Source organism: Ylistrum balloti, unplaced genomic scaffold (genome assembly GCF_031769215.1).
Source record: "Ylistrum balloti isolate Yb309-2 unplaced genomic scaffold, AGI_CSIRO_Ybal_v1 Utg369652, whole genome shotgun sequence".
In the NCBI taxonomy this organism is placed as follows: domain Eukaryota; kingdom Metazoa; phylum Mollusca; class Bivalvia; order Pectinida; family Pectinidae; genus Ylistrum; species Ylistrum balloti.
In genome coordinates, this window is record NW_026781907.1 from 330683 (window position 1) to 347285 (window position 16603).

The 16603-nt window shown below is 37.0% G+C and overlaps 1 protein-coding gene across 1 annotated transcript in view; it reads right to left on the reverse strand.

Moving 5' to 3' along the window:
* LOC132557359 (serine/threonine-protein kinase par-1-like) overlaps positions 1-16603 on the reverse strand; it is a 166941-nt gene that overhangs the window by 99757 nt on the left and 50581 nt on the right. The window contains exon 3 of the mRNA XM_060221853.1: positions 12780-12946. Coding sequence (XP_060077836.1) covers positions 12780-12946 — 167 coding nt within the window. The remainder of the gene's footprint in view (positions 1-12779; positions 12947-16603) is intronic.

Genomic DNA, 16603 nt, shown 5'->3' on the forward strand with positions numbered 1-16603 from the left:
CTGATCAGAAACATGAAACCTGTCCATTCTGACCACAAATAAAGAACCTGTCCATTCTGAGCAGAAACATGAAACCTGTCCATTCTGATCAGAAACATGAAACCTGTCCATTCTGACCACAAATAAAGAACCTGTCCATTCTGATCAGAAACATGAAACCTGTCCATTCTGACCACAAATAAAGAACCTGTCCATTCTGATCAGAAACATGAAACCTGTCCATTCTGACCACAAATAAAGAACCTGTCCATTCTGATCAGAAACACGAAACCTGCCCATTCTGATAAAACCACACGTCCGTTCCGACTGGAAAAAGTGCTCCTGTTCATACTGACCAGTACGGTAGGATTTCTGCTGTAGCTCCAGTGTAACCCATTGTGTGATTCAGTCATTCCTTACCTGACCGTCCTGGTTTTGACATATTTTAGCACTGTCTGGCTACCACCCTATATAGTACGGAAGCTCTCTAAAACGTGATGGATTGCTGAGGCTTGTAAACCCTACAGGACCAAAACCTCCGCCAAGAAATAGGCTCCCTCTATGTAAAGTCATCATTTATCTTGATTTGGTGTCAATTCTGAAACACATTTCGATAGTGCATGACCTCTAGACCAAACCTTGTGTCTTAAAGGTCTCAGACTACATAAATCTCAAGATTCCATACATCTAAGACGGTAATGTTTTAGTCTCAGACTCAATACTCCTCAGACTACAAATGTTTTAGGCCTATAGGGCTAAGTTCTCTAGGTCTCAGACTACAAATGTTTTAGGCCTATAGGGCTAAGTTCTCTAGGTCTCAGACTACAAATGTTTTAGGCCTATAGGGCTAAGTTCTCTAGGTCTCAGACTACAAATGTTTTAGGCCTATAGGGCTAAGTTCTCTAGGTCTCAGACTACAAATGTTTTAGGCCTATAGGGCTAAGTTCTCTAGGTCTCAGACTACAAATGTTTTAGGCCTATAGGGCTAAGTTCTCTAGGTCTCAGATTACAAATGTTTTAGGCCTATAGGTCTAAGTTCTCTAGGTCTCAGATTACAAGTGTTTTAGGCCTATAGGTCTAAGTTCTCTAGGTCTCAGACTACAAGTGTTTTAGGCCTTTATGTCTCAGTCCTACAGTGACAGGTACACTACACTGACAGGTACACTACACTGACAGGTACACTACACTGACATGTACACTACAGTGACAGGTACACTACAGTGACAGTAAAGTACAGTGACAGGTACACAACACTGACAGGTACACTACAGTGACATGTACACTACAGTGACAGGTACATTACACTGACAGGTACACTACAGTGACATGTACACTACAGTGACAGGTACATTACACTGACAGTAAAGTACAGTGACAGGTACATTACACTGACAGGTACACTACAGTGACAGGTACACTACACTGACAGGTACACTACACTGACAGTACACTACACTGACAGGTACACTACACTGACAGTACATTACACTGACAGGTACACTACACTGACAGGTACATTACACTGACAGGTACACTACACTGACAGTACATTACACTGACAGGTACACTACACTGACAGGTACACTACACTGACAGTACACTACACTGACAGGTACACTACACTGACAGTACATTACACTGACAGGTACACTACACTGACAGTACATTACACTGACAGGTACACTACACTGACAGTACACTACACTGACAGGTACACTACACTGACAGTACATTACACTGACAGGTACACTACACTGACAGTACATTACACTGACAGGTACACTACAGTGACAGGTACATTACACTGACAGGTACACTACACTGACAGTACATTACACTGACAGTACATTACACTGACAGGTACACTACACTGACAGTACATTACACTGACAGGTACACTACACTGACAGGTACACTACACTGACAGGTACATTACACTGACAGGTACACTACACTGACAGGTACACTACACTGACAGGTACACTACACTGACAGTACATTACACTGACAGGTACACTACACTGACAGTACATTACACTGACAGGTACACTACACTGACAGTACATTACACTGACAGGTACACTACACTGACAGGTACATTACACTGACAGTACATTACACTGACAGGTACACACTGACAGGTACACTACACTGACAGTACATTACACTGTACATATACACTGACAGGTACATTACACTCACAGTACATTACACTGATAAGCACTTTATAACAGTTACACTGACAGTACACTACACTGACAGGTACACTACACTGACAGGTACACTACACTGACACATTACACTGACAGGTACATACACTACATAAAACTTACACTGACAGTACACTACACTGACAGGTACACTACACTGACAGTACATTACACTGACAGTACACTACACTGACAGGTACACTACACTGACAGGTACACTACACTGACAGTACATTACACTGACAGTACATTACACTGACAGTACACTACACTGACAGGTACACTACACTGACAGGTACACTACACTGACAGTACATTACACTGACAGGTACACTACACTGACAGGTACACTACACTGACAGTACATTACACTGACAGGTACACTACACTGACAGGTACACTACAGTGACAGGTACACTACACTGACAGGTACACTACACTGACAGTACACTACACTGACAGTACATTACACTGACAGGTACACTAATGTGACAAGAACACATAGTGTCCTATAGACCAGTATGACTCACAGGTTTTTTAACCCTTGATGTCAAGTGATAATTAACACAGAACAAAAAGAAATATGGCTAATTAAAAGACTGCAGTGTACTTTTATATACATCTGGTATACACAAATCATGGTAGGTATGGTGAGACATATCTGTGATAAGCACTTTATAACAGCTCACCTGTCCAGGTGTTCGCTATAGCTGTGGACTGTTATGATCAATGATCCCTCAGCCCTGGACACTCACCACCCAGAGCTTCATGTCCCCTCACATCCGGGTCATCAGTAATAAAACTTCCAGAAAGAAATGTGCCACCAGCAGCAAAACCTGGATGCAGGAAGTTATCATGCAAAACCCAATTTTCTATTTATAGTTACAGTGAACTTGACCTTCAACCTTTTGACAGCAATCCAATGCAACACTTTCCATCAGCAATGAAGGTGTGGAGTTTGGGTTTGATGGACACAAGTGACCATGTTATCATACAACAATCCATGTTTGGGCAACATAACAAACGGCCAAGTTTCTAGACCTGAAACAATGCCTTCACAGGAAAAACAAATTTTTGTATTTTTTTTTCCATTGGCTTCTTGAAAGATTTCATAACAATTACTTTTGATGAACATATCTAACCCCATTGGTCCAGTTTGGTGAACATGTCTAACTCCATTGGTCCAGTTATACAGACCTACTTTTGTGAACATGTCTAACCCCATTGGTTCAGTTATACAGACCAACTTTGGTAAACATGTCTAACCCCATTGGTCCAGTTTGATGAACACGTCTAACCCCATTGGTCCAGTTTGGTAAACATGTCTAACCCCAGTGGTCCAGTTTAGTGAACATGTCTAACCCCATTGGTCCAGTTTGATGAACATGTCTAACCCCATTGGTCCAGTTTGGTGAACATGTCTAACCTATTGGTACAGTTTGATGAACATGTCTAACCCCATTGGTCCAGTTATAGAGACCTACTTTGGTGAACATGTCTAACCTATTGGTCCAGTTGTACAGACCTACTTTGGTAAACATGTCTAACACCATTGGTCCAGTTATACAGACCTACTTTGGTGAACATGTCTAACCCCATTGGTCCAGTTTAGTGAACATGTCTGACCCCATTGGTCCAGTTTGATGAACATGTCTAACCCCATTGGTCCAGTTTGGTGAACATGTCTAACCTATTGGTACAGTTTGATGAACATGTCTAACCCCATTGGTCCAGTTATACAGACCTACTAAGAGGTTTACAGTAACAGCACAGACGTCCAGCTATATATAGGTGCCCAGCTTTGTTTAGGTGTCCAGCTATGATAGGTGTCCAGCTATATATAGGTGTCCAGCTTTGTATAGTTAGGAGTCCAGCTTTGTATAGTTGTCCAGCTATATATAGGTGTCAAGCTATATATAGGTGTCCAGCTATATATAGGAGTCCAGCTTTGTATAGTTGTCCAGCTATATATAGGTGCCCAGCTACATATAGGTGTCCAGCTATATATAGGTGTCCAGCTTTGTATAGGTGTCCAGCTATATATAGGTGTCCATCTATATATAGGTGTCCAGCTATATATAGGTGTCCATCTACATATAGGTGTCCAGCTTTGTATAGGTGTCCAGCTATATATAGGAGTCCAGCTATATATAGGTGTCCAGCTATATATAGGTGTCCAGCTATATATAGGTGTCCAGCTATATATAGGTGTCCAGCTATATATAGGTGTCCAGCTATATATAGGTGCCCAGCTTTGTTTAGGTGTCCAGCTATATATAGGTGTCCAGCTATATATAGGTGTCCAGCTATATATAGGTGTCCAGCTTTGTATAGGTGTCCAGCTATATATAGGTGTCCATCTACATATAGGTGTCCAGCTTTGTATAGGTGTCCAGCTATATAAAGGTGTCCAGCTATATATAGGTGCCCAGCTACATATAGGTGTCCAGCTATATCTAGGTGCCCAGCTATATATAGGTGTCCAGCTATATATTGGTGTCCAGCTATATATAGGTGTCCAGCTTTGTATAGGTGTCCAGCTATATATAGGTGTCCAGCTTTGTATAGATGTCCAGCTATATATAGGTGTCCAGCTATGTCATGTTTACATGTTTCTAAGTATAGATAACTACAGGTAAGGACTCCAAGCCATTTTATCATAATTCTGTGTAAATAATGATATCATACTCTGAACCCCCGCTTGCCCCTCAGCCCCCTTAATCCCTTATTCCTCACATCCTTCACCCTTCACCTTTCACCCCCTAACAATGACCTCTGACCATTTGACAACACTCCTGTATAAATAGGTAACATAATTACAGAAGTAATGAGTTTCTCCTCATACCTGCTTCGTTAACAGCATGTCAAACAGTCATCAGTGTATCTGGGGAAAAAAGCACTAGTACAATCAGAAACTACTCAACAACAGAACTTCTTCTGGTCAAAAAACTTGGGCCGTTATAAATGTTTGAAGAGATGCTGTGATGAGGTAGCTGCTAGACTGTGTAGTAATTAGGCTTGTGCATATTTCCAGGCCTTTGTCATTAGAGCAGCTACTGCAGATTGTGGGGACAATATGTTCACCAAACACCCGTGGACATATGAAGGTGTGCTGCACAGGTATGCTGGAACTCGTTAACTAGGGAACTGACGGTGTGAAAGCTGCCTAAGCTGATGAGGCCAGCAATGAAAATAGCAGGGACAATTCTGCGGTGTTTATTTCAAATCTTTCAGGAAATTATTGTTTTTTCTACAATGGGAATTGCTCAAAAAGACTTATATTTTTGGTCAGAAAAACTCGCATTTTAGATTATAAAGACCTCTCACTCTTTTTAAGTGTATATAAAGTTTTTTTTATCAGAAATCTGGATTACAGAAAATTTTACAGAATAGACATGGTTGTACAAGCTTCCATTGTGTTGAGGAACAGTAAAGGCCCTCCCACACAAACCCAGCCACTGTAACAGGCTCCAATATCAGACTTACAGTCACCAGTGGCACTAGGCTCAGGAGATGGGATTGAGAGCTTCACACAGACCCACAAGACAGGTAACAAAGGGGGTGTGGGAAGAAATCGTGAGGAGCACCTCCAGATATAGCATCCACAGATATCAACTCAGTAGTGCCTCCTGATTGGCTGGTTGCATGGATATAGCTTGACATTAAACACAAACATTATCACTTTGTCTTTGTTAACTATTATATAAGATTCGAGTATGGCTTACAGAACAATGTTAGGCATACACCATCACACAACCTCATAGTTACATCATACACATGTATTTCTCTCCTTCAGAATAAACCAACAGTCTTATCCAAATCTTCCTGTATAAATTATCCTCCCTCAGGCAAAACAAGCCTATGTCACATGAGTTTTATCTCACTAATCCTAAAGTTTCTGTGTTATATGAAAAATCTTGTATATCCTACACTTTCGGTGTTATATCAGAAATCTCTTATATCCGAATTTTTTGTGATATATCAGAAATCTCTTATATCCGAATTTTTTGTGATATATCAGTAATCTCTTATATCCTAATTTTTTGTGATATATCAGAAATCTCTTATATCCTAATTTTTTGTTTTACATCAGAAATCTCTTATATCTTAATTTTTTGTGTTACATCAGAAATCTCTTATATCCTAATTTTTTGTGTTATATCAGAAATCTCTTATATCCTAATTTTTTGTGATATATCAGAAATCTCTTATATCCTAATTTTTTGTGATATATCAGAAATCTTTATATCCTAATTTTTTGTGATATATCAGAAATCTCTTATATCTTAATTTTTTGTGATATATCAGAAATCTCTTATATCCTAATTTTTTGTGATATATCAGAAATCTCTTATATCCTAATTTTTTGTGATATATCAGAAATCTCTTATATCCTAATTTTTTGTGATATATCAGAAATCTCTTATATCCTAATTTTTTGTGATATATCAGAAATCTCTTATATCTTAATTTTTTGTGATATATCAGAAATCTCTTATATCCTAATTTTCTGTGTTATATCAGAAATCTCTTATATCCTAATTTTTTGTGATATATCAGAAATCTCTTATATCCTTATTTTCTGTTTTACAATTTTTTGTGATATATCAGAAATCTCTTATATCTTAATTTTCTGTGATATATCAGAAATCTCTTATATCCTAATTTTTTGTGATATATCAGAAATCTCTTATATCCTAATTTTTTGTGATATATCAGAAATCTCTTATATCCTAATTTTTTGTGATATATCAGAAATCTCTTATATCTTAATTTTTTGTGATATATCAGAAATCTCTTATATCCTAATTTTCTGTGTTATATCAGAAATCTCTTATATCATAATTTTTTGTGATATATCAGAAATCTCTTATATCCTAATTTTTTGTGATATATCAGAAATCTCTTATATCCTAATTTTTTGTGATATATCAGAAATCTCTTATATCCTAATTTTTTGTGATATATCAGAAATCTCTTATATCCTAATTTTTGTGTTATATCAGAAATCTCTTATATCCTTATTTTTTGTGATATATCAGAAATCTCTTATATCCTAATTTTTTGTGTTATATCAGAAATCTCTTATATCCTAATTTTTTGTGATATATCAGAAATCTCTTATATCCTAATTTTTTGTGATATATCAGAAATCTTTTATATCCTAATTTTCTGTGTTATATCAGAAATCTCTTATATCCTAATTTTCTGTGTTATATCAGAAATCTCTTATATCATAATTTTCTGTTTTACATCAGAAATCTCTTATATCCTAATTTTTTATGTTATATCAGAAATCTCGTACATCCTAATGTTTCTGTGTTATTTAACATATCTCTTATATACTAATGTTTTTTATTTTACATCTGAAATGGAAAAGCGAAATGTGAATTTCAGTTCTAGGTTAAAAGAATCCTTATGAAATGAATGCGAAGTTGACTGAAAACGTCTCACGAATTCTCCCCCTACAAAATGGAATCTCAGAGGCAAGCCTGATGAAGCTGCATCTTAATGACATACAACCGGTACACAAGCTTTCCCTGTAAGAAATTACCAAGAGCAGAATTTGGAATTCAAAATTCTATAAGGTGCCTTTGGCAGGTTCAGAGAATACAACGTACACCATCTCCATGACCAGAAGGGGCTCGCACTGCTTCAGGGGGTGGGGGAGGGGAGCTAGCTACTGGGTCTGCTGGAGGACTAGATACAGGGTTAGCTGGTGGGCAACCTACGGGGTCAAGTGGAGGGCTAGATACAGGGTTAGCTGGTGGGCAACCTACAGGGTCAGGTTGAGGACTAGCTACAGGGTCAGCAGGTGAGCAACCTACAGGGTCAGGTGGAGGGCTACCTAGAGGCCCAGCTGGTGGGCAACCTACAGGGTCAGGTAAGGGGCTAGCTACAGGGTCAGCAGGTGGGCAACCTACAGGGTCAGGTTGAGGGCTACCTAGAGGGCCAGCTCAAGGGCTGGCTAAAAGGCCTGGATGAGGCTAGCTACCAGGTAAGATCAAGGGTTAGTTTGTTATATCTTTCAATCAAGTAACACTTTAATCACATATCACTCCAAAGATTTGTATAATATATACACGACTTCAGGACTAAAACAGATGTTTTGTATTTCCATTACATTACAGAATTGTGTGATTATGACAGATTATGTGGAGACACTCTAAGTATTCAGCAACAGAGCCTCAATCTGACAGTCATTAACCTTTGACCTATTAACATGGCTGACAACTTTATGGTTATACATTAGTACATAGGCTCCATCTTGCTTTATTACTTAATGACCTTTCCTGCTGCTGACTTAAACAGGTGATACGGAAACATTTATACTCTTACCTGTAACAGGTAAAACTAAATCAGACCCCCAAAGGTGTGTCTTGTTAGTCTGTTCTTACTTGTAAAAGGGAAAACTAAATTAGACCCCCAAAGGTGTGTCTTGTTAGTCTGTTCTTACCTTAACAGGTAAAACTAAATTAGACCCCCAAAGGTGTGCCTCGTTAGTCTGTTCTACCTTAACAGGTTTAACTAAATAAGACCCCCAAAGGTGTGTCTTGTTAGTCTGTTCTTACCTGTAACAGGTAAAACTAAATCAGACCTCCAAAGGTGTGTCTTGTTAGTCTGTTCTTACTTGTAAAAGGGAAAACTAAATTAGACCCCCAAAGGTGTGTCTAACTAAATAAGACCCCCAAAGGTGTGCCTTGTTAGTCTGTTCTTACTTGTAAAAGGGAAAACTAAATTAGACCCTCAATGGTGTGTCTAACTAAATAAGACCCCCAAAGGTGTGCCTTGTTTGTCTGTTCTTACCTGTAACAGGTAAAACTAAACCAGACCCCCCCCCCCCTCCCCAATGCCCAAAAAAAAAAATAAAAGTTGTGCCTCGTTAGTCTGTTCTCACCTGTTACACCTAGAACTAAAGTAGACCTACAGAGGTGTGCCTCGTTAGCCGTTGTAAGCTGACACTCAATAATCCCTATATACCTTACACTATGTATTTGATAAGTAATTAATAAGTAATTAATTTCACAATGATGAACCAAATTACCTGTAGTTAATTTGACATAAAATGTTTCTTAGGTAAGTTAATGATAAAAGTGATTTATAGCTTCATTGACAAGATAGCTTCATAACAGGACAATTGACCATCCGTCTTATACTATCAGAACTTTATCTCACTGCTGTCCACTCCCACAGTAATGATCAGTAAGTGACCAGGGAAGGATCCTTAATAGGGTCACATTTCAACGTTGGACCTTGTGACTTCCGGACTGATACCTACCTACCTACTGCAATAGGTTACAGGTATGGTCATCTGTTTATTGACTAAAGCATAGCTTGATTTAATAAGCAATTGTCCCTTCTATATATCATCACCAAATCATTAAAGATTTTGTCAAAATTCTTTTATCAAATAGGCTGCAAATAAAAAAAATAAATAGGAAAATTATTAAAAAAAAAACCCAATTTTTTGTGGGAAAAAAATGTTTTGTATACTGAGCAGTTTAAAGGAAGTGTTGATCTGAAATCTCCTGATCCCTGGGTCAACAGGGGGTGTGTAGGTCCCCTATTGACTAAGTACTACAGTTATCAACAGTCGAGTAACACAACCTGTCACCTGGGCTGTATATATATCTATCATTATAACCTCCACGGACAACATTACTGCCATGGAAATATGTCTGAAAGTTCACCGGATGTAATACCATTTCTATATCTCCTTGGTTTTAGTGCCACATCAGAAAAATCTATTTGGATGTTTTAGAAGGATTGAGACATTTTTTGTCCATCATGGAACTGCAGAATCATCTCCGAACCTCCCATAACAGCCAGCAATGTACATAAAATGTGTCACTATCGTAGAAATGTGTGGCACAGTAGATTGTATATAAAACTACACTCTTCGTCAACTCATAAGTATCGCATTGTCATTTACACTCTGTATCTATTACCAGGAAATCGCAGACACATAACCTAGAATTATCTCCCTTCCCTCCAACTAATTTCTCCCACATTTTAATCACTACTAATATTTCATGTAAACTTTTACTGGTAAGTTATACAGAAGAATCACAAACTGTTCCAGTAGTTTTCCTGGTTTTCATCATTCATGATTCAGCCAATTTTCCCTGTTTCACTTTCCATCCCCTGGTTTCACCAACTTTCCTTATATCTAACTTTAATGCTCCTGGTTTAGCCAACTTTCCTTCTATTTCAATTTTCCTACCCTTGTTTAGCTAACTTTCCATCTATTTCAATTTTCCTACCCTTGTTTAGCTAACTTTCCTTCTATTTCAATTTCCCTACCCTTGTTTAGCTAACTTTCCATCTATTTCAATTTTCCTACCCTTGTTTAGCTAACTTTCCTTCTATTTCAATTTTCCTACCCTTGTTTAGCTAACTTTCCTTCTATTTCAATTTTCCTACCCTTGTTTAGCTAACTTTCCATCTATTTCAATTTTCCTACCCTTGTTTAGCTAACTTTCCTTCTATTTCAATTTTCCTACCCTTGTTTAGCTAACTTTCCATCTATTTCAATTTTCCTACCCTTGTTTAGCTAACTTTCCTTCTATTTCAATTTTCCTTCCCTTGTTTAGCTAACTTTCCTTCTATTTCAATTTTCCTCCCCTGGTTTAACCAACTATACCTCTATTTAATTTTCTCTCTCTTGGTTTTAGCAAAATTGCAAAATTTTTATTTATTTTAGTCTCTCTGGCAGGATTCACCTTATCTTCTTTCCATTCTCCTATTTCATAACATTGCTAAATGTCTGCCTCTCATTGTAGCCACCATTTGTCTAAAGGTCGTGTGGCAGATGATTACGACTTTAACTTTGATAATTGTCGTGATCCATTAACATCCTTTATCTACGTAGACGAATTCTACACTTTCTGGTTACAGTGGCCAACACCCTGTTTTGTATAATGAAGATCATGTAAAAGTTTCAATAGCTGCCATTACCACTAATGATTGGCATTGGATATCACCACCAGGGGGCAGTAATAAAGCTATCAGGGGCCAGTGTGTTTCCCAGGGGCTCTGTGATTAGGCCTAATTGGACCTGATTACAAAGCCTAATTAATTACAATATTTAGTTCACCGCTGTCCACCAGCCCTAGAGATCTATGACCCACCTGCTTGGTACAATCAACCTGTCCATCACAATACCTGTATATATCTGACATGTCCCCAATCACCTGCCCAATCCTTATACGTGTGTCAGCAGTAATGACCACGCATTATCTTCACACCTGATTGCCCGCATGACTTTGTGTTTTGTTGACCCCATCATTGAGCGAGAATCAGTGATTGCAGAGAGACCAGCATCAGCTTGACAGCTTCACAATGCCTGATAAATGGTAACTGCCGCGGTTAAAACATAATGAATTAAACATGCTTTGGCAGTCGTCTATATCATGTCATCTCGTTAACAAGCCATGTTTAATCTGTCTGTGCTGTATCCTATATACAGGATTCAGTTTCAGGGAACTACTCCCATGTTTACCCATCCTGATGAGAATCTGCAGCCATGGGAAACACATATGTACATAATCAGAAAATTGTCCGTTCTGTTAGAAATAAAGTTGATACATATTTCGCTTGCATGAGTACGTCAAAATATCTGAATTGTAGATATCTTAACTGTAAGTGTTTCCTGCTTATGTACCTTCTGTTGATAAGATCGTGCACAGGTTCCCACAGAAGTGGACCTGTCATGTTCAACTGTACTGAGATTTTGAGGCTGCAAGGTACTTTTAAATTTAAGAAAAAATAAGTGATCTTTACAAAAATACCCCGATCCAATGCTAGATGTTTCCATTGGGATCAATCCTCAAAAATTGTCGTTTGCCCTCTGTTTAGAAAATTTTTTTTTCACAATAAAACACTCCTATATTAAGATATCTACATTCCTGAGAGTTGTACAAAAACACCTGTATATTTACACATTTTCATTCCTGCTTGTTGTACACCCACATTACACAATAAAACACCTGTATATTTACACACTTACATTCCTGAGAGTTGTGCACCCACATTACACACTTACATTTATCTCATGTTAAAACCATTGCAAGACAATCTGAACTTTTCTCGCTGTAAAACCTTGACCATTAAATTCCAATTGTTATTAATCAATAATTTAATATTAAAAGTTACATTCACTGATCTGATCAGTTCATGTAGTTGTGATGTGTAAACTGCAATGAAAATCCGTCAGCTTAGAAATTATTACACAGATCCTTAAATATCTTACTGATCCTTAATTGTTTCACAAATCCTTAATTATCTCACAGATTCTTAATTACTTGAATTGCAACCACAAAATTAAAAGCCACATGAACTGACGGAATTTGATGACAGATGCATGCTGATATTTTCTTAACAATTTTCAGAATATATATCAAACAGTATATCATACAATTTATTTTTTTATTTTAACGGGTTTTACGACAATATTACAACCTTTCAGTCTTCCAGCGGACGAACATCATACAACGGCAGTAATTCATTTTTATAAGAATTACCTCCCTTCTAAATCAGAGTCTGTACAGTTCTGTACTGTTGCTGGGAAAGTAGAACATGCGGACTTACCTGTGGGCCACGCCTTTCTCATGTAGGTAATGGACAGCAGACACCAACTGACGAAGGTAAGGACGAGCACGATCCTCCGGAAGAAGAAAATCCTTAAATGTTTTTATATATGCTAGTAAATTCCCACCGGAAGCACATTCTAACACTAGACAGTAGAGTGTGGTAGCCTGCAACAAACAAGAGGAAAACCATTGTAATAATAATTCTCATGTTAAGTATCTACATTACCTTAATTCTGCTATGTATACATTTTAGTCTATAAACTGAAGTTATACCGCTAAATAATTTATCAGCGAAATTATACAATTAATTTATCTATCAGCGAAATTATACAATTAATTTATCTATCAGTGAAATTATACAATTAATTTATCTATCAGTGAAATTATACAATTAATTTATCTATCAGTGAAATTATACAATTAATTTATCTATCAGTGAAATTATACAATTAATAAATCAGAGAAGTTATACAATTAATTGATTTATCTGTGACATTATACAGTTCATTCATTTATCTATCATGTTATACAGCTAATTAATTAATCTGTGAAGATCAAACACGGTTGACCTCACTTCATCAGATTCAATATAGGCACAGTATGCATCAACATCGATATTTTTTTGTTTACTATTGTTAGAAAAAAAATTAAATGTATACATGTTTCTTCGCTAATATTGTTAAAATGCTATCTACACAGAGCCTGTAATTGACACCACCACGGTGTTCACTACAAGCTAACAATACTACACTTCATTATGTATATAGTGTCCCTGCATCAGGAGTGAAAATAAGTCCAGTATCAAATGATATTCATGAAATCCCCAGTGTGTTAAAGAACAAAGAGACCAATAGGTTGTTATAGTGATTTTAGTAACGACTTCTTGCTGAAATTAAGTAACTGACTACATCGCGAAAAGTTTACTTTATAATGTTAACATTGTATTGTGTAAATGGTACACCCAAAAACACAAATTTTTAATATAAAAAGTTCCAACCCATAGTTTTACATAATTATATATAAATTTATTCAAACAAAACCAAAAGAAACAGGAAGATAGAGATGAGATTTCACAAATCTGCATGTGTGTGCCTTGATGTTTAATGTAGATGGTACATGCGGTAACCCTCATATCAGTTAAGAGCTAGCAAGCAAAAGGGTTTCATGTCCTAGAAAGGACATCTCTAAAATACATCTATTCTAAGGTTTCATCTGCTTCCTGTCCATAAATTCAGCTCTAAAAACTTCCTTCTGTAAAATAATTATTTTGAAAGGGACAGGATTAGTTCAAAATTTGTCACTTATACACATCAAATGAGGGATGACGGTGGGGGGGCTAACTCCAGTTAATTACCATGTTGTAAGTAAATCTAGCTGGTATTTTTACAATAGCTCTAACACCCTATCAGGTGGGAGACAGGGCTATCCACTTACCCTGGCACCATTTGATCTGGCACTAGATAGGCTTGTACTTGTGAGAATGATAACTGTGAGGGAGTTATGGGGGGTCTACATCATTATTTTTCTCTAAATTAACAGCTCCCTTGGGTACCAGGTATTCTAGGGATATGAAGGAAGTAAGAAAATGAACAGTGACCCCCTAGAGGTTTGAACTTCTCAGATACACATTTTTGTGGGTGTGAAATTGGCGAAGAATTTTGCCTAAAAGCCATTGGTGGGTGTGATATTCCCAGAGAGGAGCTACAAAGACTCCACAGCTTACAAGTTTACAAACAATCTTCCCAGGGGAGAGGTTGCAACAGACTCCATCTTCTGAGCTGTAGCCCACACTCCCTCCCCAGGTCCCAGGGGAGATAACTGTATATACAGCCCTTAAATGATATTATATAAACAGTCTTTGATGGGTGATATTCCTGTGGTGAATTACATATCTGCAACTTGTTTTATCTATAAACTGATTAACTTCTCTCTCTGTTATTATTCTACATCCATCAACACTTTCTCGTATCCAATCAGATCCCACGATAACCCAGCCAATCAGTCTCACTGTCTCACAATAACAAACCAATCAGACTCCACAACATCAGATATTGATAGGCAAAGACTCAAATTAACAGAATTTTCTTCCCAAATTCTGAATCAATGAAAACAATAAATAGACTTTATTTGTCTTTTCTGTTGTGTTTTCTTCTCATGTTGTGTATTCCAGGAAGTAATTTTTACACCGTGATATTGAGAAGTTCAACAGCTACATGTAACATCACAATATACTTGGACCAATGTTTGGCAATATCTTATCACTTTAAATTTAACAAATACGTTTTATCAATAGAAACACTTAAATTTGGTTGTAGAAAAATGTTTATATTTGGTTTAAGAAATATTCTTATGTTTGCTAATAAAAACATTCTGATGTTTGTTAATAAAGGCAGTCTTATGTTTGCTATTAAAAAATTATGATTTCTAACAAAAGCATTCTTACTTTTATTATTACAATAATTCTTAGTTAAGCTATACATGTATCTGCAATATTCTGTCAAGTTACAGTAACGATTTTTAATAGTCACATGAAAATTTGTAAGTTTCATGTATGCAATATTTACTTACATGAACACACTTGCATTCAATTACATAAACACTTACGGTTTCATTATATCAACATTTCTTAAATTCCACGCAATCCTAACGAACGAAATCAAGAATGGAAGCTAATTAGAGAAACATTCTACCAAGCCACGCACCAGAACTATGAAAACTTGTTGGTGAAATAAAAGTAATAAATGACCAGCTCAGTACGGACAATAATTGCGACGAAGCAGGCGATTTCTCAATCCTGTCCCCGATTTCGTCTGATAATGGCTAAAACACTAGCCACATTAACTAAATCAACCAAAATCACAGGAATATTTTCTGATATTTTCTGTACATCATTAGTGTGCCAGTACTCAGTTCAATGATGAGATGTCTGTCATTGGGAGGTCTGACACGTATATTATCTGATCACCACAAGCCCACACACCATTATATACCTCTACAGCCTGCTCTCCTAATCTTCATGTAACTATCCTCGCCATAATGCATGCTAGTTTTATTTTAATTGTTGTTTTGAAGTTTCACTTTGATTCTATTTAATTGAGTAAATTTTCAAACTTAGAGACTAGATGATACAATAAGATAAATTCTGCTCCCATCGAGGTGAATGGAGTAAACTTTCAAACTTACAGACTAGACCAAACAATAATGAAAATTCTGCTCCCATCGAGGTGAATGGTCGATTTAATTTCCCTATCTTGATGGACCTATATCATTAATGTTTTCAAGAGTGCAGCAGTATCTGAAAAGGGTCATCAGGTGAAGAGTAAACTTTCAAACTTACAGTTTAACAACAATAGTGAAGCAGTAGTGAATGGAGTAAACTTTCAAACTTACAGACTAGACCAAACAATAATGAAAATTTGTATCAGGTGAATTGTTCAAACTTAAGTGACCAAACAATAATGAAAATTCTGCTATCGAGGAGAATGGAGTAAACTTTCAAACTTACAGACTGACCAAACAATAATGAAAATTCCACTCCCTCGAGGTGAATGGAGTAAACTTTCAAACTTACAACTGACCAAACAATTCTGCCCCTGGGTGAATGGAGAACTTTCAAACTTACAGACTAGACCAAACAATAATGAAAATTCTGCTCCCAGGTGAATGGTTAGCCAAACTTACTACCAAACAATAATGATTCTGCTCCCATCGAGGTGAATGGAGTAAACTTTCAAACTTAAGACTAGACCAAACAATAATGAAAATTCTGTACTCGAGGTGAATGGTCAGATTTAATTTCCCTATCTTGAGACCTATACATTA